The following is a 26,963-nucleotide window of genomic DNA, read 5'->3' as shown; positions in this document are numbered from 1 at the left end:
CTTATGTAAACTGCAAGACAGAGTATACCACATTTTACTTCCTATCCATTTCCAACATTGATATTTCCCTAGAACTACTTACCATGTTGGTTACAAAGTGTAGAATTATCATTTATTCTGCATATTGTAATCAAAATTTGTTTTGCCCGTCCCTTGTTAGCCCCTTTTTTTATTTTTTTAATCTTTTTCCAGGAACAAATAGTGACCGTTAGGATTTTCTTACAACTACTTGTTGAGCGAAGTTTAAACTCCATTTTTCTGAAAGAGGAAGATCATCTCCCATTGTGCATGATGTTTTCAAATTCCCACCTTTGTATATTTGGAAACAAAGCACAAAGAGAAAACACTAGCATTTATTTGTGCAATTGGTGGCTTTTGTGAATAGAACGAAAATGTTCTTACTGGAATTATGTTTAATGCGTTATTTTGTCTTTAATTCTTGTTAAGGACATACCTGTGTTTGAAAACAAGCCTATTTCTTTTCTGTAGCAGCACAATTATCCATAGGGAGGGGGACTATAAGGTACCATACTGACGGAACATGGTCCCTAATGTATGCTCTGTTTGGTGACAGATTTTAACCATCTAGTGCTGCACCTTTGCTTCTCACACTTTACATTCACCACCTGCATTCACTAACTGCAGCAGTTGATAATTGGTTGAATGATCAAGGGAATACAGTCAACACCCTGAGTGCTCCTCTACCCTTCACACGTTATACAACATAGTTATGCAGTCAGTGTTGTGTTTTTTTTTTTTAAAGTAAAGGTTAATGAGGGTTATTTTAACCCTTATAACTAGATATGTGTGAAGCTTTCAACAGAGTCTGCAAAACATGTGAAATTGTTGTTTGTTTTTTCACGGAAAAGTAGTAAATTGGTCAGAGCTCAGTCCCAGTACGGTCAAAATGAGCAAATCCTTTTAATTCATGATGCCAACTCCCATCCAGAGCCTGACATGGCTTTTGCTAGAGGAGAAAATGGTGCATCATTTGAGAATTGTGCCTGAGCTGCACCTCGCCTCCCCCCAGAAACTTTTAGCCCTTTAGATAATCAGCTCACAGTTGTTTCTCACATTGGGGGCACATTTATCAAGTGCCGGTATGGGTTATCACACCCATTCCTGCGTTAACTTCCATTGAAGTCTATGAGTGAACACCGTAACGGATGCAATAACTTGTACCAGCTCTTGGTAGATGTTCCCCCAAAAGCTACAGTTCAAGTTATTGGTAGAAAAGAAACACAGTAAGAATAAATCAGCACCCTATGTAACACCCACTAACATCCCCCACCGTCAAACTTTTATGGGACCAGCTGTCTAGCTGGAACATACTCTAACCGGGTATATACTCCATCCCATGAGCACCCACTTTAGCTTTTGTTTCAGTTCCTCCATATTTTAAGCTTTCAGGAGTAGGGCCCTCATTACATTTTTTGTATCTGTTTATGCTTATTTGTATGTAATGGTTTATTTAATTATCAAACACGATGCGGAATATGCTGGCGCTTTTACAAATAAACGCCAACAATAATGAGAGCATTATAATTAAAACAGATAGATCAATACTTCTGACAAACATTTAATGGGGTGGATGGATAATGGTCACTTTTTAGACTGTTAAAACAGAAACAAATTTGCATATGCAAGATAGCTTGAAACAATTTCTCACATATACTGCATATCTATCACGACATATAGTTCAGTGATTTCCTCTCAATATTAATAATGAACTGTACAACAGCTAAAGTCCAAATGAAAACAGCAGTATAAATGAACCAAAAGTTCACAATGCTTGACAGAAAAAAAAAAAAAAACAACAATACTACAGAAACAAAATATCTTTATTATATAAAATAACATTTTCCAAATATAAAAAAAAAATAAACTTTATTTTGCCATCTTGCCCTTGGGACTAAAAAAAGACGAGATGTTTTTCATTCCACTTTTGTCCACTTTAGCCAGAGATTTCTGAGCTGCAGTCATCTTGCTATTGGACTGCAAGTGAAAAAAACAAACATACAAGTGAATTAGCCATGGGAGGCTTAGGTACTTATCAGTAAATGCAACATCTTAAGTAAGACTTACCTTTTTGTGGCATCAAATATATATATATTTTTGGCTTTAACTTTAGCAAGAATATCCATACTTTATACTGTTATAATTTAAAAGGTTAAATTATATTAATTATGGCAGCAGCTTTGATTATGAGGATCTGTATAGAATTGCAAATCTATTATTCAAGCACAGGGATCAATTTAACAGTCTCCAATTAGCCTAAAACATATCCAGCTCATCATTCAGCACATGCTGCGTATATACTGACTGTTAAATACAGTACACTACAGTTATATACATATGGCCCCAGCACACAACAATAGAAGCAATGGACAATAGTTAATTAGAATAAGTCAAAAGTGTATTTGAAAAATATTTAAGCAGCTATACATTGAACCTAATTGCAGGGTCCGGAGACAACCTCTCCTGTAAAGACGACCACACCGATAGGAGGGAGAGGGGTGGAGGGGAAACAATGGAAAATGAATAAAAAACACAAAAGGGTAAAAAAAAAAAAAAAACTATATATTACATACAATATACGTAATGGACAAGGGTAATAAAATAGTAGGGGGGCAACAATAACGTTTCAGGCCATAGATGCCCCTTCTTCAAGCCCGTTCCCACAGATGTGATAAATCTGTGGTACTTCCCTAATTACCACACCCCCACTTAGATATATCTCAATGAAAGCAGCCCAGGATGAGCACAATATGCTAGTACAAAAAAAATAATACAAAGATTGTTTTAAGCACCTAAAGCCAGCCCTTTCTGAGGGATCACTGGCTAGTCAACAATTAGCATAAATTGAACTATAACTAATGAAAGCCCCAGCATCAGACAGCTAGAGTTAGATAAATAAAGAAAAACTGCAGTATTCAAATCCTCTGCTATAATAAACGTCCATGGGTCCCCTGGGGTAATCTGCAACAGTCACTGTGTCAGATACAAACACAATGCAGTCTTTAAATAACCCAGCTCTTCGCGCCAGATCTCGAGAGAGGATTGTTCAGCCAATCCAATGTTAGGTGCAGTGACCGTGGGCGGAGCCGCCGGCGTCATCATCATTGTTCCCCGGATAATCTGTTGTCTGTACCATCGCAACACTCTTTGACCCGGGGAACAATGATGATGCTGGTGGCTCCGCCCACACGGTCACTGTAATTAGGGAAGTACCACAGATTTATCACATCTGTGGGAACGGGCTTGAAGAGGGGGCGTCTATGGCCCAAAACGTTAACGTTGCCCCCCCTACTATTTTATTACCCTTGTCAATTACGTGTATTGAAGTATATATTGTTTTTTTCCCCTTTTGTTTTTTTTTTTTAATTAATTTGCACTTGTTTTCCCCTTTACCCCTCTCCCTCCTATCGGTGTGGTCGTCTTTACAGGAGAGGTTGTCTCCGGACCCTGCAATTGGGTTCAATGTATAGATGCTTAAATATTTTCCAAATACACTTGACTTCTTCTAATTGACTATTGTCCATTGCTTCTATTGTTGCGTGCTGGGGCCATATGTATATATCTCTGTTCACCTTGGGGTGATAGAGGTTCCCCCTGCTTCCGTGCACCAATTTACTTTATTTACCATTAATGTGGAGTGCTGCCTAACAGACACATACTTACAGTACACGTAAGTATTCTACATTGGTGTTTAACTTAAAGTTAGAGTACTTTAAAAAAAAAAAACTATTGAAATTAGGCAAATTATTACATTTCAGAATCTATAAGAGCGAGTGACAACAATTAGTAAGTGTGGTGCCTAGTTAAAGGAGGAGTTCTGACTGACTTTGTATCTTCTATGTAAGTGACCAAATGGTAGCTGAAGATACAAGTTACTATACCAGTGTTTCCCAACTGTAGTCCTCAGGGAACCCCAACAGGTCAGGTCTTAAGGATATCCCTGCTCCAGCACAGGTGGCAAAGTCAAAATGACTGAGCTGCTGTTTGCCCACCTGTGCTGGAGCAGGGATATCCTTAAGACCTGACCTGTTGGGGTTCCCTGAGGACTGGAGTTGGGAAACACTGTCCTATACACTCCATTAAATAATTGTATGATTCCTCCCATACGTCAAGCGTCAACTATAAATGACTGGGATCACCCCCCTCCCCCTCCCCTGTAAAATCAATCATTTCTAAATAGTTACACAAAATATATTAAAAAGAAATTAGCAAAATCGAGTTAGTCTTCTGAATCTGGGCGTGTTTTCAAGATTAAATCATCTCCTTAAGAATTTAAAAAGCTACAAAAACAAACTGTTATAAATGTAGCTGTGTCCTGGCATCAGATTTAGTTTTATCTATGTTCCCCACTTTATTACATCATCAAAACTGTAATCGAGATGGTGGTGATGCAATATGAATGGTCGTACGTTAATGTGTTTTGTGTAGTATGACTTCCTTTATGAAGATATGCAAAGTGCTAATGGTTGCATTGCTTGTGCCACATGCAGGCATTCCAAATTTCCAATGGATTAAAAAAACACATTGAGCAAATGCGTTGCACACAGGTCAGGATTACAGAAACTAGATTATACTCAAAGAATGCAAGTTCTTTCAGCGGTGCCAGTTAGCAGGTTAGAGAATCACTCAAGATAAGCACTTAACCATGTCCAATATGTTTAATACTATCTTAAAAGTGCAGTGCCCCTCATTATGATCGATTTTAAGAGTTCACAATGATGTAAAGCAGATTTGTTGTCCTAAAGCCTTCTCATTTTATTGTATTCTTTCTTTTTAAAAAAGGCCCAGGGGTCTCATCTTATTCTTCTCAGATAAGGTTCTTGAGGTCTACTACTAGATTTTGTTCAGGGTTGTGAAGATAGATTTATAAAATAAACATGTAGGGGGAACATCTCCTTTAACAACCCATAAGTCACGCACCTACCAAGGGGCCATGCGAATAATGTATCAAAACACAAGTTGCCATGCAGGGATATCAAGGAGCACTCACTTTTAGTGAGCACATAATATGCAACTACTGAAAAATGTCACGTGGCTCATTAAGTGCCACTGCTTCTTTACAATTAACTTGTAATTACTTGTAATTTCATAATATTGGTACTATTGACAAACATGGAATGAGATTCCCACCTTTTTGTTCTTCATGTCCGAATTAAACTTTGTGTAGTCCTCTTCTGCTTCCACGGGTAGGTCAGACAGTTTCCTTTTCTGCAAGTTTAGAGTTAGGAAGTTGCTCAAACACTATTCTAACTTTTTTTTGACTCCACTTCCTCTTTCACCTCACCCGAGTAGGTGCAGGAATGCATACCTTTTGCATCCATGAAAAGCAGGAAGAGATTTAACAAAGAGAAATCAAAGCCCACAGGCAAATTAACTTTGTGAGTAATATGATAATCACAGCGATAATGACACTGTGCATATACTACTATTTATACTGAAAATTATATTCACTAAGTAAAACAGTACCAATCAGTTTAAGGGCCTTATAACATATGTAGCAGTGTGGTGATCTTTGTACAAAACTGTGTGGGAAAGGAGTTGGTTATGTAAATGTATTGCAAAACCTTACATTTGGCTTACATAGACCACTGTATACTTACAAAGACTGTACAATAACAACACTTAATCTAAGAAGTGTATATTTATTTAGCATTTGTCCCATTTTACCTTTCCTGGAGGCTCTGGAGTTGGACTGGAAAGTTCTGGCAGCCTGCATTGAAACAAAATAACTTGGTTAAATGTTAGAAATACACAGTCTAGTAATTTTCTTAACTTAAAGAGGCACTCCTGGCAAAAAAATATTTATTATTAAAAAAAAAAAAAAAAAAAATTGGTTTGAAGCACAGGGTCTCTGTAGCTGAACTGCGTTCATTTTAGCTCCAGTGACTCCATGGTTCCTGAGATACTTACCTCGGAAGAGGGTGCAGGTAGCAGTCCAGACGGGCTATCGATATGGCAGATTTAAATGTCCTGCAGTTTGTGGGCCAATAGGAAGCTGTGATGTCATCCCTTCAAGGTCCTTATTAGCCAATGTGACAAGGGACATTTCAGCTGAGCAGATACTGGCACCTCCTTCCGAGGCAAGTATCTCGGGAAGCAGGGGATTCCCTGAGTTGAAACCAATGCGGTTCAGCTGCAGAGACCCCTTGCTTCAAAACACACACACACACACACACACACAGTGGCGAGAAAAAGTTTGTGAACCCCTAACAATTTTCATATTTCAAATGTAAAATCTTATTTGATCTTAATCTAGGTACTAATAATAGATAAAGATAACCCGATAAAACAAATATGACACAAAAACATGATACTTTTTCAACATTTATTTATCCACAAATGATTCAACATTTAAAATCCATGTGTCAAAAAATATGTGAACCGTTAGATTAAGTACCTGGTGGCACCCTCTTGAGCAGCAATGACTTCAACGAAGCGTTTCCTGTAACTGCTGGTCAGTCTCTCTCCTCATTTTTGAGGAATTTGGGCTCATTCCTCCTTACAGAACTGCTTCAACTCAGTGATATTTGAGGGCTTCCTTGCATGGACAGCTTGCTTCAGGGTCTACCACAACATGTCAATGGCATCTAGGTTTATACTGACTATGGCATTCTAAAACATGGAATTTCGTCTTCTTTTGCCATTCTTTTATAGATCTGCTTGTATGTTTAGGACCATTGTCGTGCTGTATGACCCACTTTCACTCAGCTCACTGACTGATGGCTTGACATTCTCCTCTAGAATCTTCTGATCCATGAATTCTGCATTGTTTTTGTAAATGATGACAAGCCATCCAGGTCCTGAGGCAGCAAAGCAGCTCTAAACCATCAGACGTGTTCTTCTGTTCAAATTAAGTGTTTTGTTTTTTTACCAAACATAACATTTCTCAGTGAGGCCAAAAAGTTCTACCTTTGACTCCTCTGTCCAGAGAACATTATTCCAGAAGTCTTGTAGATCATCTATGTGCTCTTTGGCGAACTTCAGATGTGCAGAACTGTTTTTTTAGTGAGCAATGGTTTTCTCCTGGTTATTCTTCCATGAACACCATCCTTGTTCAGTCTTTTTCTGATAGTCGAGTCATGATTACTCACATTAGCCAAGGTGAGACTGGCCTGCAGATCCTTGGATGTTACTCTGGGATTCTTTGTGACTTCCTGGATTTTATAAATGTAATAATTGAAGCCAAATAAAGTGTCCAACGTTTTGGCTGTCACTCCTTGACAAGGCTGCTGTGACAGCCGAAAGGTTGGACACTTTATTTGGCTTTGTGAGGGAGTATACAAGGAGGTTAAAAAAACTCTCACATTAGCAGACCAAAAGAACCACACCCTAGCTGGCAGGTTTGCTAGCTGACTGGAAAGGGGAGGTTTAAAAGGAAGACAGCAGATTTCTTCCAGGCTGTCAATTTGTTCTCAACCTGTGAGGAAACATGTTGCAGAGAGCCTGGCTGAAGGGAGAGCCTGAACTCCCTGTTGTATATCTGGAACTAATGACTATTGTTTTGTTGCAGACTGATGCCATTTACTTTCATTTACAACACAAAGTATTGCACACTGCTCACTATCAAATACACAATTTGGTACAATTGACAAGTGTTAAATAACACTAAGTGAGTGCTACCTATGTAATGAAGTCAATACTATTAACATTTGAATGATCACGTGATAAAGTCACACGAACATTCACAGAAGTACATTTGGGGTGCACATCACAATAAACATTTTTAATTTTAACATTGCTATAGTGAAAACCAAGGTGAAAAAGTGATAAATAAAAGGTGAATAAAATATTAAAACACGTTGAGCTGATGGTCTTGACCCAAACAAGAGTATTAAAGTATTGCACAAAGTCACTGACTGCCTGAACTATAAAGCGTTAATCGCTGGATGTGCCTCCTGCCTGATTGTAATAATAACAGGTTCAAACAGTTAGCAATTCTTATCATGTATATGACCAGCTAGAGGAATAGCAACAACAACATAATGTGTTAACACTATATATGCCTGCAACCACAGACCATGAAAGCAAGAGGCAGCGTTCACATATAAATACCACTTGATGATTGGAATTCCCTTATACTAAGGCTATCATATGAACGCTACTTGCTTGCAAGTAGCAGAGCTCCAACATCGCTCTCAACAAGTACTGGGAGTCCCTGTGACTAGTGACAGTAGTATGTGATAACAGTAGAACAGAGAAGCAATATCATAGTAATCTGTGATATTTGGCTAAATTGCCGAGTAGATGGGGGATTCCCTGTTACTAAACTGTCATATGAACGTTGCTTGCTTCCAAACAACACAGCTCCAACATCGCTGTCAATAATTACTGGGAGTCCCTGAGGCTAATGTCAGACAATAGTTAAGCAATACTAGATCAACATCAATGCGTGATACTTAGCTAGATGACTCTTGTCCTCTGCTCATGCTGGGACACAGAACTGCCAATGCGCTCCTACTAGCTGCTACTTGCTCGGGATCAGCTGCTCAACGTGATGTGACGTCACCACGCCACGGTGCCCACGCATCCACCTGCCCCTGACGAAGCTCCGCCTGGAGAGAAACGCGTAGGGCGTGGGCACGGTGGCGTGGTGACGTTGATCTAGTATTGCTTAACTATTGTCTGACATTAGCCTCAGGGACTCCCAGTAATTATTGACAGCGATGTTGGAGCTGTGTTGTTTGGAAGCAAGCAACGTTCATATGACAGTTTAGTAACAGGGAATCCCCCATCTACTCGGCAATTTAGCCAAATATCACAGATTACTATGATATTGCTTCTCTGTTCTACTGTTATCACATACTACTGTCACTAGTCACAGGGACTCCCAGTACTTGTTGAGAGCGATGTTGGAGCTCTGCTACTTGCAAGCAAGTAGCGTTCATATGATAGCCTTAGTATAAGGGAATTCCAATCATCAAGTGGTATTTATATGTGAACGCTGCCTCTTGCTTTCATGGTCTGTGGTTGCAGGCATATATAGTGTTAACACATTATGTTGTTGTTGCTATTCCTCTAGCTGGTCATATACATGATAAGGATTGCTAACTGTTTGAACCTGTTATTATTACAATCAGGCAGGAGGTACATCCAGCAATTAACGCTTTATAGTTCAGGCAGTCAGTGACTTTGTGCAATACTTTAATACTCTTGTTTGGGTCAAGACCATCAGCTCAACGTGTTTTAATATTTTATTCACCTTTTATTTATCACTTTTTCACCTTGGTTTTCACTATAGCAATGTTAAAATTAAAAATGTTTATTGTGATGTGCACCCCAAATGTACTTCTGTGAATGTTCGTGTGACTTTATCACGTGATCATTCAAATGTTAATAGCATTTACTTTCATTGCTTTATTCTCTGTGCAACTGCAACTTGCTTCCCTGGTAAGGGAAATAAAGCCCTTTTCATTGCAAGAAAGTGGTGTGTAAGCTCTTTTCTGACCATACCGATAAGGCCACTCCGTCACAGGCTGCAATACATTATTGTATTTATAAAATCCGTGGAGCCTCTACTCTTTCTTTTTGTGTATCCTGTACTTGGATTGCAGCGGCATTCCCTTAGCGAGTTAGAGAGCACCGGTATCAGTATCTCACATTTATTTTTGATTATTGGTGTGCAACTTTTTCCCACATTACATTGTATAGTTTTCTGGCTGATTTGCCAGTTTGTTCTTGGATAGATTTTGATAGGACGACCGCTCTGGATAGAGACAGTGGTCTCAAACTTTATCCATTTGCAGACAATCTGTCTGACAGTGAATTGGTGGAGACTCAAATCCTTAGAAATAGTTTTATAACCCTTTCCAGACTAATGAGCATCAAAACTGCTTTTTCTGAGGTGCTTAGAGATTTCTTTTGATCGTGGCATGACGTGTTTACACACACCTGTATGGTGAAGAGCAAACTCAAAGTTTCTGATCTTTATATAGGGTGGGGCCTCCCAAACTCACCCCTGAAGATCTATATAATTATTTAAACACCTGATACTAAATTATACACTTCAATTTAGCTGATAAAACCAGGGTTTCACTTACTTTTGCACATACGTTGACTTAATTACTCATTGTGTCTAAGTCTTATATAATTTTGTTTAAAATACATAGAATTGGTTAATATAAACCGTTTTGGATATTTAAGAAAAGTCTGGTTTTGATTCAAGAAGGTTATCAAGGAAAAACTATAGAATTTCCGTAATTATCATTGGGGTTCACTAATATTTTCTCGACACAGTAAAAAATAAAAATAAAAAAATAGAATGTGTTCCAGGAGCTTTCCTTTAAGGCATACTCAGCACAAAACAGTTAGAAATGGTTATAACTTTACGTGAGTTTTAAAAAGTGCTCCAGAATATTACACTTCTAGCTCATGTAGCTTTGAACATCTTTAAAACTCCTTTTAACATCTTTAAATATACACATATTAGAACAATGTATGTTGCATTTGAAATCTGTGAGCTTCAGGTCCTACTTACTGTAAGTACTTGGACAGATCCTCACTGAGGTCTTCAGATAGGTACTCAGATATCAATCCATGAGCATAACGGGTGTAGTCCTCTACACAACAAGAGAGGAAGGGTAAAAGTGTCAGAGAGATGATAAGCTAGTACCAAAGTGAACTAATGTCAGCGGCATGATAAACAGGTTAAATGTAGGCGATTGAAATAAATAAAGGAAAATATTTATTTTAACTGGGAATATTTTCGTGGTAAAACATGCTATATGAGGTGGCTACAAACTTCATCTAATTAGGTGTGGGGATAAGACTGTTTATAAATCCTTAAATCTACAGACTTTTTTGAGTTTGATTCTTGCTTTTTGCAAAGTAATTATGTTGCTATTATTAATCTGCATGCAGCACATATCCAAGTGGCACATTATAAGTGGCAGGACTACTGAACAACTCAAGTTTAAAAGGAAGTTCAAAAGAAGTGAAGAAGTGGACACCCCCATCTGGCCCTGATTCCTGCATTTGAACTACGCTGGAAAGGAGGATATCATCTATACCAGACTGCATCATTACTGCTGTGATGCTGCCTTTACCATTTATATTTGCTGTGACTTCACTTCTTCTCAAATTATGCACTTCTTTTTACCATCCTCAGTATGTATCTAACTCTATTCATATATTGCCATCTCTCCTTCCTTCATCACTTCTCTGTTCACATGAACTCCTTTCTTACCTGCGCCCTCTAACACCACACAGCTATATCCCCTGCACTAAAAAACACCCCTACAAATCATCCTCATACATTCTCTTTCTTTCCATGCTTCTCCTCCTTGCTTCTGGGGATATCTCTCCCAATCCTGGTCCCTGCCCTATTCCTACATGCGCTCATCCTCGCCTGCCAATTGCAAACTCTTCTCCCCCTGGTGTCAACCCCTCCAACCTCATACACATCCCCTGCCACCCTCCCTCCTCTCTCCCTGTCTCCTGTGCCCTTTGGAATGCTCGCTCCCTTTCTAACACGTTCCTCTCTGTACATGACTTTTTTTCTTTCCCACTCTCTGCTCCTATTTGCTATAAACGAGACCTGGCTCACTCAGTCTGACTGCTCTGGAAGCTGCCCTCTCTTATGGTGGCCTTTCCTTCTCCCACACTCCACGCACTGATGGCAGGGGTGGAGGCGTGGGGCTCCTGCTCTCCTCTCTCTGTCCATGTGGCGGTTATCTATCGCCCACCTACCTCTACTCATCCCCCTTCTGCCTTTCTCACTCACTTTGAATCCTGGCTCTCGTTCTTCCTCTCCTCACACTCCCCTGTTCTTCTCCTTGGGGACTTCAATTGCCACATTGGTGACCCCTCACTCCCTTGGGCCTCCCGCTTTATTTCTCTAACCTCTTCTTTTGCCATCCAACAGTGGACTGCAGCCAGTACTCACAAGGATGGCCACTACTTAGACCTGGTTTTCACTAAAAACTTCTCTCTCTGATTTCTCCATTTCCCCCTTTCCTCTCTCTGACCATCACCTCATCTCATTCTCTCTATCTCACTTCTCCCCTTCTCCATCTCCATCTACCCCCCGGTTCTGCAGAAACCTGCGCTCTATTCACTTACCTGACTTTGAGTCCATTTTACGCTCCTCCCTCAGCTCTGCTACAGACCCTGACAACCTGGTTAGGAACTACAACTCTGCCTTGTCCTCCTCTCTTGATCTACATGCCCCGCTTTCTCTCTGCCGCACTCGCCCTTCTAACCCTAGACCCTGGCTAAATTCCCACACGCGCATGCTGCGTTCCTCCACTCGTTCCTCTGAACGTCTCTGGAGGAAATCTCATACTCTCGCAGACTTCCTTCACTACAAATTTATGCTATCCTGTTTCAACTCTGCCCTCTCGCAAGCCTACTTTTCTTCTCTAATCAACATGCACAAGTCTAACCCACACCGACTGTTCTCTGTCTTTGATACTCTACTCAAACCATCCTTGGCTGCCTCTCCTTCCTCCATCTCCGCTCAGGACTTTGCTGACTATTTTAAGGAAAAGGTGGAATCCATACGGCAGAACATCCCCTCTGTTTCTTCCTCCCATCATACACCTCTTCCTAACTCTCCTCCTGCCTTCCTTGACTCTTTTTCCACTGTCTCAGATGTGTCGCTGTTGATCGCCTCTTCTCCCTCTACCACTTGCCCTCTTGACCCCATTCCCTCCCATCTCCTAAAACCTCTTGCTCCTACTATAATCCCTATGCTCACAGACATTTTTAACTCCTCCCTCTGCTCTGGAATCTTTCCATCCTCCTTCATACATGCAACAGTCATACCATAACTCAAAAACAGCAAGCTTGACCCTACCTGTCTTTCTAACTATCGACCTGTCTCCCTCCTGCCTTTTGCCTCTAAACTCCTTGAACGTCTTGAAATTCTCTCGCTTGCTCCATTTTCTCAACACCTATTCTCTCCTAAACCCTCTACAATCTGGCTTCCGCACTGCTCACTCCACGGAAACAGTCCTCACTAAAATAACTGACGACCTCCATGCTGCCAAAGACAGAGGTCATTACACTCTGCTCATATTACTCGACCTCTCTGCAGCATTTGACACCGTGGACCACCCTCTTCTCCTTCACATTCTCCATACTCTTGGTATTCGGAACAAAGCTCTATCCTGGATCTCATCCTACCTCTCCCATCGTACTTTCAGTGTCTCTTCTGCTAACACCTCCTCCTCTATTGATCTCTCTGTGGGGGTACCACAGGGCTCTGTCCTGGGACCTCTTTTCTCTGTACACACTCTCTCTAGGTGACCTAATAACATCTTTTGGGTTTAATTATCACCTCTATGCTGACGACACACAAATATACTTTTCACCACCTGACCTTACACCTGCTATACAAACCAAAGTTTCTGAATGTCTCTCTGCTATATCATCCTGGATGGCCCTCCGTCGCCTTAAACTCAACATGGCTAAAACAGAGCTCCTCATACTTCCTCCCAAACCTGGCCCTACTACCTCCTTCCACATTACTGTTGGAACTACGATCATTCACCCAGTAGCCCAAGCATGCTGCCTAGGGGTCACACTCGACTCCTCTCTCACATTCGCCCCTCACATTCAAAACATTTCTAAAACCTGACGCTTTTTCATCCGCAATATAACAAAGATACGCCCTTTCCTCTGTTGCTCGACTGCTAAAACTCTGACTCAGGCCCTCATTCTCTCCCGTCTTGATTACTGTAACCTCCTGCTGTCCGGCCTTCTTGCCTCTCACCTGTCTCCCCTACAATCTATCCTAGACGCTGCTGCCAGAATCACTCTACTTTTTCCTAGATCTGTCTCAGCATCTCCCCTCATGAAATCCCTCTCCTGGCTTCCGATCAAATCCCGCATCTCACACTCCATTCTTCTAATCACTTTTAAAGCTTTACACTCTTCTGCCCCTCCTTACATCTCAGCCCTAATTTCTCGTTATGCACCATCCAGACTCTTGCGTTCTTCTCAAGGAAGTCTTCTTTCTATCCCCTTTGTATCTAAAGCCCTCTCCCGCCTTAAACCTTTTTCACTGACTGCCCCACACACCTCTGGAATGCCCTTCACCTCAGTACCCGACTAGCACCCTCTCTATCCACCTTTAAGACCCACCTTAAAACACACTTGCTTAAAGAAGCATATGAATAGCACTGTGGATATTCTGAACACATGATACATAAAGCTTAGCCCCCTGCAGACGCACTTACCAGAACTCCCCCCTACTGTCTCTGTATGTTCTCCCTACCTAAGAATTAGACTGTAAGCTCCTCGGGGCAGGGACTCCTCTTCCTTAATGTTATTTTTTTTTGTCTGAAGCACTTATTCCCATGACCTGTTATTTATATTATCTGTTAATTATTTGATTACCACATGTATTACTACTGTGAAGCGCTATGTACATTAATGGCGCTATATAAATAAAGACATACAATACAATCAAACACACACACAGAAGTGGCACAACTTCAATGTACAAGAAGAAGAAAAAAAAATACTTGTCACGAAATACAAAGAGTTCCTTTTTTTTTAATTTTTTACTTTGAGAGTGATTTAGCTTTCTAAGGCCTGGCACACAGTATGTCCAAGCTCGCTGAGGCGGTCTGAGCCGTGCTGAGCAGATGCACTAACCCCCTGCATCTGTCATCAGTGCGGCTATAGTTTCCCCCTCTGCATGCGTGCCGATGCGTGCGGAGGCTCAGAAACTTTGCCGAGACAGGCAAGTTTCAAATTTGCCGCTCGGGGAAGCGATGTGAGCGGTCACGTGACCGCTCACATTCAATGGGAGCGAGGGACTAGCCCCGCCTCCCGCTCAGCCTCCTGACACGCCTCCGCCCCGCCCCCAGAGCGCGCTCACTGCCTCGCCTGCATGGACAGGAAAAAGCTCCATTTTCAGCAGGCGAGGCAGAGCAGGAGCGCGGCTCAGCGCGGCTGAACCCTCTATGTCCCAGGCCTAAGGCTCCCTCATTGCGATGTGTATGCCCGAAACCTGCACTGCCATGACGTCACGCGTGTGGTTCACCCTCATTGGCTGAACCACTCACGTGACGCAGCCGTCGCTCCTGAAAATCAATTCTACAGATCGGCTCTAAATTCGCATTCTTGGCCGCCTCATTGGAAAACTGATATTTGTTTTGGCGTCGCATGCTCCGCCGCTTTGGGTATAATCAAGGCCTTAGGAAGCAAATTACACTTGTAATTTGTTTCAAATTGATTTTTTTGCCTAGAGCACAAGCCTGCAACTTCAATATATATGTGACTAGAGGTAAAAGTGTACAAAGTGTTTTAAGGTGTAAGAATACAAGCAAAGTGAAATACAGGACCAGTACAATACAATGATATGGCTCAATAAATCCAACTTACAATCTAAGTGGTATGTTTGGAGAGACAGAAGTAAATGCAAGTGAATAAAAAATATCAAGATATGGAGGTGCATTTATTGACAGGGTGGAATGGTGTCTTGAAAGCTGGTTTTCTATTGATAATGACGGGGATGTGGTTTGATGAATACTGATGGGGGTGACATTTTCAGGGATAGGCAGCAATAAGAGAAAAAGTAGTTATTATTTAAAGCTGCAGTTCACTCAATATCCTGCATGTGTGTTTTTTTTAATAAATCAGTTCTGTAGTAAGAAAAAATACTTTTAGCATTTTCTGTTTTTAAAAACACAACTTTGAAAGACCAATTTTCTTGTATTCTATTTTAACAGCCATTTGCTAAGGCACTGCCCCTTCATGTCCTGTCACAAGCCCTGGCACACCCCTTTGTCAGCCCTGCCCTCCCTCTAGCACATGTCAGTGCAGGAGTGCTCATGAATATTCATGAGCTTCCACTGAGAGACAAGCAGAAGAAAAACAGATCCCTTCACTAATTATGTCACCAAATTTCGCCTATCAGTACATGGAGAACGAATTGACCTGCAGCTATACAGTTCTTTAGGTAATTAGAGATTGCACACATGAAACTATTGAAGTAAAAAAAAAAAGAAAAAAAAAAAAAAGAAAAAAGACTGAACTGCAGCTTTAATCACTTCTGTACAAGTCTCACCTTCTTTAACATCTGCGCCTTGTTTACTTCGCACAAAGGTAGCAGACTGGACACCTCCTCCCACGCACACATCACTGCTTTTTAGAACTTTAATGGTTTGATCCACCTAAAACAAATAAATACAGTCACGGTCTTAAAACCTGGCTTTTACAGCACATAATAGAAACACTAAATTCTCAAAGAATTTATGTAATTCTTATATTTTCTTACATATATTAATCCAACCCAGAGTGATCTCACACAGTCGGTGACTAGAAGTCATTACTCTGTGAGCCCCATTGCTTTTGGTTATGAAAATGTTTACATTTTTGCCTCTCCTTTGAAATATAAAATGGCACTTGTAACCATCACCAAATATTAATGGAAACAAGCATGCTCATCGGTGTCTAGATAATGTTTTAGTGCATTGTGAAAGAGTAATCTGTAGAAAAGAGGTAGTAAATAGAAACAAAACACGTTAAACACTATTCAGTCACAGAATCTTGTTAATTTAGCAAGAAAATATTCAGGATTCCAACAATAATTATTTTTTTTTCAATCACCTTTTTCTTTAGCCATTGCAGTGTTTTTTCTTTGCTGTACTTGTAAAATTTCTTGCTGCCAATTTCTACAATAAAACATAATAAAGTACTTAATAACAATATTATTCCTGTAAGGTGCCGCCATTAAACTCTGCACTGAAAACAGTACATTATACCCAAGGCTACACAGGGTGAGAATGAGATGAGGCTTGAATTAAATTCAGGAGCAGGACAGACACTGTAACCACTACTAAAAAGGCTCGTCCTGTCCTTTTCCCCCCCTCCCTCACCCTCCCAATGTGGTGTTCTATGGTGTTTATGTTGTCAAATGTTTTTTTTGCCATTTAGTCAGGCATTAAGTTATGGTTAAGCCCTGGAGTTAAGACGATGCAAAGACCTTGTTGTTTGCTTGACTTTATGAAAACTCAATAAAAAATTTAAGTTCGAAAAAAACAAAAAAACCTCGTCCTCACATTGAGTATTTATATGGTTATTCTATGTGGCTTATTAACTAAAGGGCAATAGCTATTCATATGAATGACCATTAACAGTCACTATTGGTTTTTGCACTTCAGTGTATAAACACCAGATACTGTAACTTTAGCAAATAATACATTGGTGAAGTAAATACACAAGATTGTATAAAGAAACCTTAACCCGTTAATCTTCTTTAACAATATAAATTAGTAGTGGCCCACTGTGAAATCTTCAAAGTCAAAAGTCCTAATACAGAAGCATAGAAACGAGAATGACAGCAGGTAAGAAACACATAGCTGCCTTGTCTGCCTATTTTCCCATATGTTCCAAAACCTCACACCCTATCCGATCCTTGGCTTCCTTTCATATTCAGAATAACCTTATGTCTATCCCAAGCATGTTTGAATTCCCTTACTGTATTAGCACTACCACAAAAGTAAAGGAACTCAAAAATACTTGGGTTATACATAAAGCTATCCTAAATATGAAAGAAACTGAAGGATCAATGTGGTTTTAGAAGAGGACAATAGGCAGACGAGGTGGGCCAGGTGCTTCTTATTTGCCGTCAAATAATATGTTTCTATGACTATATCCAAGTAAACCGGTTCCCTAAGAAAGGCCCAAATATGGAGGTCAACATTATAAACCTATGTGACTACGTCATTTAATGTCTATTTTTCTTTGAATCATTTGCTGCAGTTTTGTTTTCCATTTTATGACCAGACCAAGTTCCAAAAGGCTCTTAAAACAAGAATGATATATTTTTTACTTTGAACAATAAATGACAGTTCTCTCGTTTTGTCCATCAGATTAGCCTACCTTTTTCTTCTGTCACGTGATGAAGTGACTGCGCTACTTGTGTGCACTGCAGTAACATGCTGCATGATGGGAATTCTTCATCTACCACAACCTGGTCCACTGGTTGAAATTTTCCTTGCTAAATGGCAGAATTTTAAATTAATTTAGTAAAAATATATTGCTGTAAAATAAAACTACACCATATCTGAGGAACATTTACCAATCACGGTCTGGGCTATACATATTTATATTCAAACACTTATAAAATATAGAATATTTCATTTTTAGTTCCATGGAACATTATGGAAATTAGAAGTGTAAAAAAAATAAAAGGCTTATAAAAAAAAGTGACATTAGCAAAAATATACTGTAACAGTAGCATGGATTAAAGTTTAAAAAGGGCTGGATATAACCTTTTTAAAAAATCACACTCAAAATGCTACCAAAAAAAACTCTTCACTACCACACAAAATAAAATACTTTCTCTTCAAGAGTTAGGCAGGAGACCATTTAATATGCAACACATTATGAATGTCAATGTGACTTGTGCTTGTTTGGGACAATACAGACCTGAAACCTCCATGTTTCCCAGGCCACAGCAAGGAAAAATTACTTTTGTGTTGCTTCAGAAGCAAAAGCCAGTATGGTTTATTGTGAATCTCAATGCCATTACTGCGTTTTTCAGTGTCATAAATAGGCAGCCACCTTACCTTCTTGTTTCCACATTGTCCCTCATTCCCTCTTTATATCTGTTTGTGCATGTTTGTCCTCACATGCACGCAACAGTTTATGTAATATACATGTACCACGCTGCGGAATATGTTGGTGCTTCACAAATAAACGGTAACAGTAATGATAAATAACTTTACAACAGCCCCTCTAGTCCAGGGAATATTTTCCAAATATTTATATAATGTTATTGTAAAGTTCAATTTGTAGTTATCTTATAGGCATAAAAATGTGTCTGGAAAAGAGGACAACCTGAAAAGCAGACCCAGAAGCCGATCATGGTCATCCTGGATGCAAAATTGTTAGAATGTTTGGTGATATATTCCAACATCTCCCTTCTGCCTGAAGTCAATCTATATGGTGTGCATGTACAAGGGACCACTAATGATCTTGAAGATGATATAAGTGCATTTTCAGTGACTAAGCTACAGGTACACTACATTCTGTAAAAGGGTCACCAATTATGAAATGGTACAAGTTTGACGTATAAGCATTGTATTGAGAGTGAACAGAGGACAACCTGAAAAGCAGGTTCGGAAGCCAATTATGGTCATCCTAGATGCAAAATTGTTAGAATGTTTGGTGATATATTCCTTGAAGATAATCTATATGGGGTACATGTATAAGTGACCCCTAATTATCTTGAAAAGCAGGATTTAAATCTACACAAATGGGTTCTTTATCCTGAGACCTCTATGATTCCTGAAACAGTCATTAAAGTTACATTTCACCCTTCTTTATGTGCAAGATGGCTGCAGACTTCATTAGCATTTACGTTAATTTGTACAACCTACCTTTTTATCAGCTTTTACCAAATAGTACAATACCAAAAACAAAGGATCCATCGGTGTTGCAAACAAGAGTCTTCCATCTAGGAATAAAGAAAATATGTTTGTAGTGATTAGATAAGAACGGAAACTTTGAAAAAATAAAATGTAATGCTTCTAATTCCTGTCTCACTTAGCATGCAATATACCTTATCTATACAATTTTAACAGTTTCCCCTCATTAAGACCTGTTTAATACATTGTAAATGTAGGCCCAAGAGCCTAACTGGAAAAAGCACAATGAACAATTATTACAGAATATATATTATCTGTTATGTTCATTATAAGAGATTTTAGTTTGTACTTTAAGCCATTTCCCAACTTCAGCAGTTTCTGCAAAAAGTGGCAGCTATTCTTAGTCGTGCTAGGGCTTCAGTGCTAGGATTATTAAATACAGTCGATGTGGATGGCAAGTAAGCAGTAACGGAATGAAGGATGCAAGTGAATTTAAAATTACTTTATTATCGGATATGATCCACCATGTCACCATTTTGCAGGATCAATGATAATTAAAGTTGTCATGTTCGCTTTACAAAAGGTCCTTCAAATGTTTTAAGTCGCAAAATTTTATAGCAAAGGCTATCTGTCCTGAGCATGGTAAACAATTCACACGTCGGGATTTTGTTATATGAATGTGTGCAAAACATATTTCACATTGAATGTTTGCGTATTTTCATCAAGTTTAGCAAAAAATATATTTACAAAGGTATGGGTCAAAAAGTGTTTTCAGTTGGTGATTTCTGGTGAAAATTTAATATATTTGACATTTTCAATTGCAAACATTGCACAAATACGTGAATGTTTTGTACATCTCCACTGAAAATCAAGCATTCGATTTTATTCCTCAGCAATTGGAACCTTTGAGCTCTGGGGCAGGCTAAAAAGAAAACCTGCAAAATCTTGGGGACTTTATGAAGTTAATCAGCTCACCCTGTTGAACTGTCTGACCTATAAACCAAGAACGATATTCTTCATGAAACGCTTTCACTTCCAAGAGCTGCCCAGAGCTTGTGAACAGGAACATGGCTCCTTTTTCTGGAAAGACAAAATTTCAGATGGTATCAGTGCATTTTCCAATATGTGACTAAGCTACAGGTACACTAAATTCTGTAAAAGGGTCACTAATTATGAAATGGTACAAGTTTGATGTCTAAGCATTGCGAGTTTTAAGTAAAGCTTTCACTCACTGGTGTATCTTTCTGGGCCAACAATCTGCTAAATAAATAGAGACTTGCTGTCGGTTGAATTCTTTTATTGGGACCAACTAACAGTATACTTGAAAAAAAAAAAAAAGCGAGATTTTTTTTTTTTTTTTTAAAGCTCTGTACACTAATGTAGCTCCCTTGAGATATTACAAGCTACATTTAACCTACATTTCTCCAGGACCAATACAGCTTCTAGAACTTTAAATTAACATCATGGCTTCCTATTGGCCTGCGTGACGCGGAAAATATAAGCCCCCTTTTCCATATCCCCAACCAGAGCTGCTAACAGCACCCACCTACGGAGGTAAGTATCACGGGAAGCACGATGTCCCCGGAAATTAAATCAACGCGGTTCAGCTCCAGAGGCACCCTGCTCAATCCTATTTTATTTATTTAAAAGACACGTCGCTTGGCCTGCTCCTTTATAGTGCTGCTTTGATGCAACAGAAGAGCATTGCAAACCCCAATTTAAACATTGAGCTTAATTCTGATTCTTGTAACCTTGCAGTGAAATATGCACCGATCTGTATACGCCATTTACAGAATCAAGTAAAATAGGATGGCTCATGTATTATATTGTGCAATATATGGTAGTGTAGTAATATAGGATCAACCATAACAGCAGATATAACACTTTTGAATTCTTCAGAATTGAAGAGGCAACAAGATACTCAGTCAAGACCCTTTCAAAATGGAATCAATATTTGTTTTTACAAACACATACCTGTTCCAGGGTTGCGCAGTTTCGTAAATAATGTTTTATTATTTGGCTCTTTGGCCTCATCATTAAGCGATTCTGAAATGAAACATAAGCTTCAATAATTTGCGAGGATTTTTCATAGCAAATGTTACACTAGACCAGCGATTCTCAAATTGTGGTCCCTTCAGGCATCTTTACTGTGCAATATGTGCCTGTTTTATCACTACTAAGGACTGATTGTTAGCTACAAGTCCAATACTTTAAAATATGTTATACATACTTCTAAATGCTCTAAACAGCTCCTTAAAGCTGCAGTTCAGGCAATATCCTGCATGTGTGTTTTTTTTAATAAATCAGTTCTGTAGTAAGAAAAAATACTTTTAGCATTTTCTGTTTTAAAAAAAAGAACTTTGAAAGACCAATTTTCTTGTATTCTATTTTAATAAGCATGCTTGTTCCTATAGCAACGATTTACATTCCCCATATTTAAAGATGTCGCCAAACTTTGCCGATCAATAGACGGAGAACAAATTGGCCGGCAGCTATGCAGTTTTTTAGGTAAGTAGAGATTGCCCAGATGAAACTATTGAAGTAAAAAAAAAAAAAAAAACGGGAGCCCGAACTGCAACTTTAAACTGAAGTAGTCCACAATCCACATATGTAAATGTTTGAGAATCCCTGAACTAAACCAGTGTACTGTAAATATATTTTTTATAAGCTGTTTATGTATATGAATAGTTTTTATACCGAGCAAAAATAAAACATGTAAACGGACAAAAAGAAGACCTAAAAAAAACACAAGTCAACACAGTTTTTAGAGCCTCAACACCCGGAATACACAGATAAGAGAGCGATTACAAATTGCTATTTGTTCTTCTTGACATAAGCAGCCCAGTAAATGGCTCAGCTGCTCTCATAACTGCAAACATTGAAAATGATCAGAATGCATAGCTGAATCTGAACTAGGAGGGCTTCCAGACATTGCCTTGTTATGTTTGGCCTTCTTGACTAGGAGGAACAAAAGAAACAGAAGACTGCGATCATCTATTTCTTTGCCTGCGATACAAAAAACTGAACTTGCCCTCCCCGTGTTAGTAGTTATGTCTGGTGTTCTGCTCCAATACCTTCACCAATAGGTACAATACACATACATAGAAACATTAAAATCAGGCCAGAACTCATAATTGAAAATAAAAGACTTGCTAACTAAAATGGTTAATTCCAAATAATGAATTTGATAAGAATAGATAATTACCAAAGCAAAACGTTCACAATGTCCGGATCTATCCAAGCAACGCAGCGTTTCAGGATACCTTGTTGTTTCCGCAGCCTGAGAAAAAGGCAAGGTCCCCTGAAAAGCTGGCCTAGCTCGGATAGATCCCTTCAGGGCCGCAGACAGGGAGGGGAGAGCCGGGACAAGTGTCCAGGGCCTGGTGGCTGCAGGGGGCCGAGACAGCTAGCGCTGGAAAGGTCGGGTCCCAATTCTGCGTCCGGCTGCCGGGTCTCTGGTTGCTGCCGGGTCCCGGCTCTCCCTCATGCCGGTCGGTGCGCGCTGGTAATTGGGCCAGGCATGAGAGGGGCCTGCTGTAGTCGAGTGAGGGAGGCAAGCAGCCATGTGGGAGAGGCAGACCCGCAGCAGCATGAGAAAGCCGGGCCCTGCGGCCTGAGACCATCCTCAAGGTATGTATATGGGGAGTAGGGGGGAGTGTAGTGTTGTTTAAGTATGTATTTGAGGGAGAGGGGGTAGTGTAAGTATGTATTTGAGGGAGGGGGGATAGTGTAAGTATGTATTTGAGGGAGGGGGGATAGTGTAAGTATGTATTTGGGGGGGAGGGTAGTGTTGTGTAAATATGTATTGGGGAGGAGGGGGGGAGATAGTGTATGTATTTTGTGGAGGGATTGTGTGGGTGTGTAGCCAGGGGGATTGAGGGAATGAGTGTGAGGAGAGGGGGATTGAGGGAGCAGGATTTAGTGAGGGAGCAGGATTTAGTGAGTGGGAGATAATTGAGTGATAGGGATTGTGAATGAGAAGGGGTGTAAGAGGGAGCGAGGAAGAGAGCGGGGTGAGGGGGGGAGTTAGTGAGAGTGGGGGAAAGAGTGAGACAGGGGGGGTAGAGAATATATGGCAAGAGGGAGCAGGGGAACAGAGGGTGCTCGCGAGGTTTAATATGGGGGGGGGAGGGGGTTGTCGCAAGACCACTGACATGAGGGGTTGGGGCCCCGGTCAAAACTCTAGCTCTGGGCCCCAGGAAACCGGTCTGTGGCCCTGGATCCGTGTAGTGACTATGTACCTCTAAATATATATTTTTAAACTTGCCATTAATACTTTCTTATGAATTATTTGGAATTACCCATTTGAGTTAGCATGTTTTTTTATTTTCAATTATGAGTGCTGGTCTGATTTAATATTTTTCTTTGCCTTTAATATAGCAACATTATTATTTTAGATTGTGATCTCCTTGGATTTTTTAGGAATTGTCGCGTGAGTTACTTAAATATACTTTGCATAGTCATTAGCATATCTCCCAGGTATCTAAGGTATGCTTCTTTTTAGCACAAGTGTCTCTCTATTCGGTAATTGGAGGTTTGGGGATAGATATATATTATTTTTTTGCTTGGGACTACTAAAATATCTCAGCGAGAATCAAATCTTTTTTAAATAAATCAGTTTTGTACTATAAGACATTTTTAAAGTTTCTAAGGCCTCGGGCATGGTGCCTCGGGCCGCGCTGATCCGCGCTCCTGCTCTGCCTCACCTGCTCAAACTGGAGCTTTTTTGTGTCCTGGCAGGCGAGGCAGTGAGCGCGCTTTGGGGGCGGGGCAGAGGTGGAACGGAGGTGTGGCAGGATGCGGGGCTAGTCCCTCACTCCCATTGGATGGGAGTGGTCACGTGACCGCTCCTCCGCTCCCCTGAGCAGCAAATTTTAAATTTGCCTGTCTCCTCAGAATTTCTCAGCCTCCGCACGCATGCAGAAGCGGCTGCTAAAGCCGCACTGATGACAGATGCAGGGGGTAAGTGCACCTGTTCAGCGCGGCCTGCTCTACTATGTCCCAGGCCTAATGTAGGAAGCATTTCCAAAAAGTGACAGACCCTTCCCCTTCTGATAGGCTCTGGCTCTTGAGCCCCGCCCTCTCTCTAGCAGTGCACCAATTGTATCTAGTAACTACCCAATCAATCATATTCCAGAAATACATTTCCCACAATGCTGAATTAAATAGCCCTGAGAAAGCAATTGATTACAGGAGAAGGGATCGATCTGCAGCTTAGCTAATCACTTGTCAGTGTGCAGATTGTATTGATGCACATACAGTATTGAATGGGGAAAGTTATGGCAACGTGATGCCATGTGACATTATGGTGCAATGACAACGTGACGCTGCAGGAGATGCCACTCTGGAGAAGTAAAACATTAGAGGTCCCGCGCTCAATCCCGCTAATAAGTTTGTTGGGGGGGAAGTGCGCAGGGCCTTTGTAACAGTGCGAGTCTGTGCAGTGGCAACACCATCAAGCCGGTCCTGAACAGAGCTACTAGAATACCAGCAAGTTGCTGAAATTCGCGAGTTTGAGTCTTTTTGGTTATAAATTGATCGGATTTGGTGTGAGCACCAACTTTTACGGTTTGTTTTCATTTACAGAACTATACTTGCAGTTTCACTTTGAATGCCTTCAGTTTTCTTGTTTTTTTTTTTTTTTAAACCAACAAAGTTTTATTTAAAGAAGCAAAATCAATGCAGCTTAAAATTTGTTTTTCCCCAACTTTTATTGTTTTTATATATGCAGCATTTAATTACCTTTATTGAAAACTAAAATTACCTAAGCTGCCGATCGATTGATTCTCCCATGATTGATCAACAAAATCCTGTTTCCCAGGGTTGACTAAATGGCTGTCTTTCAGTGTCAAATCAATCCTTCAGTCAGTGTAAGGCCTTGGCCATGTTTAGCGCTTGCTGGCGGAAGCGCGCTCCCGCTCAGCACTGAGCCCCTACAGCTGCAATTAGAGCGGCTTTAGTAGGGGCTCACCTACGCTTCCGCAAGCGCGCGGAAGCGTAGGTCTTAGGGGAATTTAAAATTCCCCCGCTTGCCGGCGCGACAGGCCGGTCACGTGAGCGGTTCGCCCAATGAGGGCGAACAAGCTCCGTGATGCAATTGGCCCGCCCCCGGCCAGTGACGTGCCCGCCCCCGGCCCGCCCCGACAGCACGTGCGGTAAGCAACCGCAAGGCCAGGCCTGCGCCTCAGCACGCCAGCAGGGAGCCTGGCCGAGGCCTAAGGCTGTGCTTATAGTGCCGTCGCCTGCGACATGACGCCAACATGCTGCAGTCGCTGGAAAAATCTAATTTACTTGGCTTTCAGCGATCGCGACGCTCCTACTATAAGTACACGCGACAGCGGCAATACATTTGTTCTACCGCGACGTTGCGTCGCCGGCACTATAAGCACAGCCTTACTCAGCAGCTACAATGTATTCTCATATTACTCAGGTAACATCTATTGTTACAGTTTGCAGCTCAAACTACTGGAAGTATTGGCAACAAATTATCACAAACAGGAAAGTGTTACAAAGATGTATTGATGGGGAGGTGAGCTGAGCTAAACCTGCTAAAGAAATAAAAGTATGCTCAGTATATTAAAACTAATTAAAAATGGCATGGCATTGAATTTAAAAAAAAGTCACTTATCTAATAATACAGAACGGATTTATTTAAAAAAACGTAGGATATGGCTTGGATTGCTCCCTGAAGCCCCTCAGGACTGAAATGGTTAAGAAAGGTTGGATGAATGTTAACATTTAAACTCTCTTTATAGTTTCCATAATACAGCACACCATTAAAAAAAATTATCTACCGAGCTCGGCCTTCTTAATAATCAAAAAACTCCTCTTCTAGAATCAAGCACAATACCACTCCACTTATATTACTGTTTAAAAAGCATGGAACAGGACGAGTGCACAAACTATTGTCTGGGTGGAGGTGTTGTACATACAAAATCAGTAGCATGCATCACTGTAAAAATATATAAAAATGGGTGGGCGTTGCCCCGGCACCCTTCATAATGTACCAGTCTCAATGCAACATCATAATGCATGGGTTGTTATCCCTAAACATCTAGGACAGACAGGATAAGAACACACGTTCCACACGGGGCTCTGAATTATGTGAGCACGGGGAAGGGTTCCAAGGTAATACAGGGGGTTCCAGGCAATGCGCCCCCAAACTTGTACCTGGGGCCACCAGCACCCACTGATCGCTCTGTACATCCACGTGTCTCTTCTTCTTGGACATCATTGTTACAAACAGTTCTGCCAGCAACAAGCACCCATCAAAGTAAAGCGCGGCAACTCCACACTGCCCATGGGAGGGGGAGGAGAGTACCCGCTACACAACTTGGCGCTCATCTGTGCTGCAGCAATGAGCGGGAGGGGAGGAACTTCCATAGCATGTATTGTATCCAGTAAACAAGGGGTTAAGGGGGTCAGGCTGCAGACTGCAAAGTACATGTACGTGAATATCAACATTACTTCCTGATGAATGTAACACATTAATTTAAGAGAAATGGGTACTATTCGCAGGGTGCAGTGTGTGGCGTGTCCCTCGCATTAGGAAGGAGATGGTAGCAGCCGACAGGCGTCACATTGCTGCAGGAAGCTATGTGCGGCTGGGTTCCTGTTTCACTT

The 26,963-nt window shown here is 40.7% G+C and overlaps 1 protein-coding gene across 1 annotated transcript; it reads right to left on the bottom strand.

The window, feature by feature from the left end:
• Positions 1-1,823: 1,823 nt before the first annotated feature.
• RNASEH2B (ribonuclease H2 subunit B) lies at positions 1,824-26,687 on the bottom strand. The gene is made up of 11 exons (XM_075591959.1): positions 26,511-26,687; positions 21,315-21,386; positions 20,316-20,420; positions 19,353-19,429; positions 17,851-17,968; positions 16,576-16,640; positions 16,034-16,139; positions 10,493-10,574; positions 5,686-5,728; positions 5,149-5,226; positions 1,824-1,995 (listed from the first exon to the last, which is right to left on the bottom strand). The coding sequence occupies exons 1-11, from the start codon at positions 26,572-26,574 to the stop codon at positions 1,888-1,890; spliced, it is 918 nt and encodes a 305-aa protein (XP_075448074.1). The 5' UTR covers positions 26,575-26,687; the 3' UTR covers positions 1,824-1,887.
• Between the last annotated feature and the right edge of the window lie 276 nt (positions 26,688-26,963).

The sequence above is a fragment of the Ascaphus truei genome, chromosome 3 (assembly GCF_040206685.1).
Source record: "Ascaphus truei isolate aAscTru1 chromosome 3, aAscTru1.hap1, whole genome shotgun sequence".
NCBI classification, from domain to species: Eukaryota; Metazoa; Chordata; class Amphibia; order Anura; family Ascaphidae; genus Ascaphus; species Ascaphus truei.
Note: the sequence above shows the minus strand (reverse complement) of the source record. Positions and strands in the feature narration are given on the sequence as shown.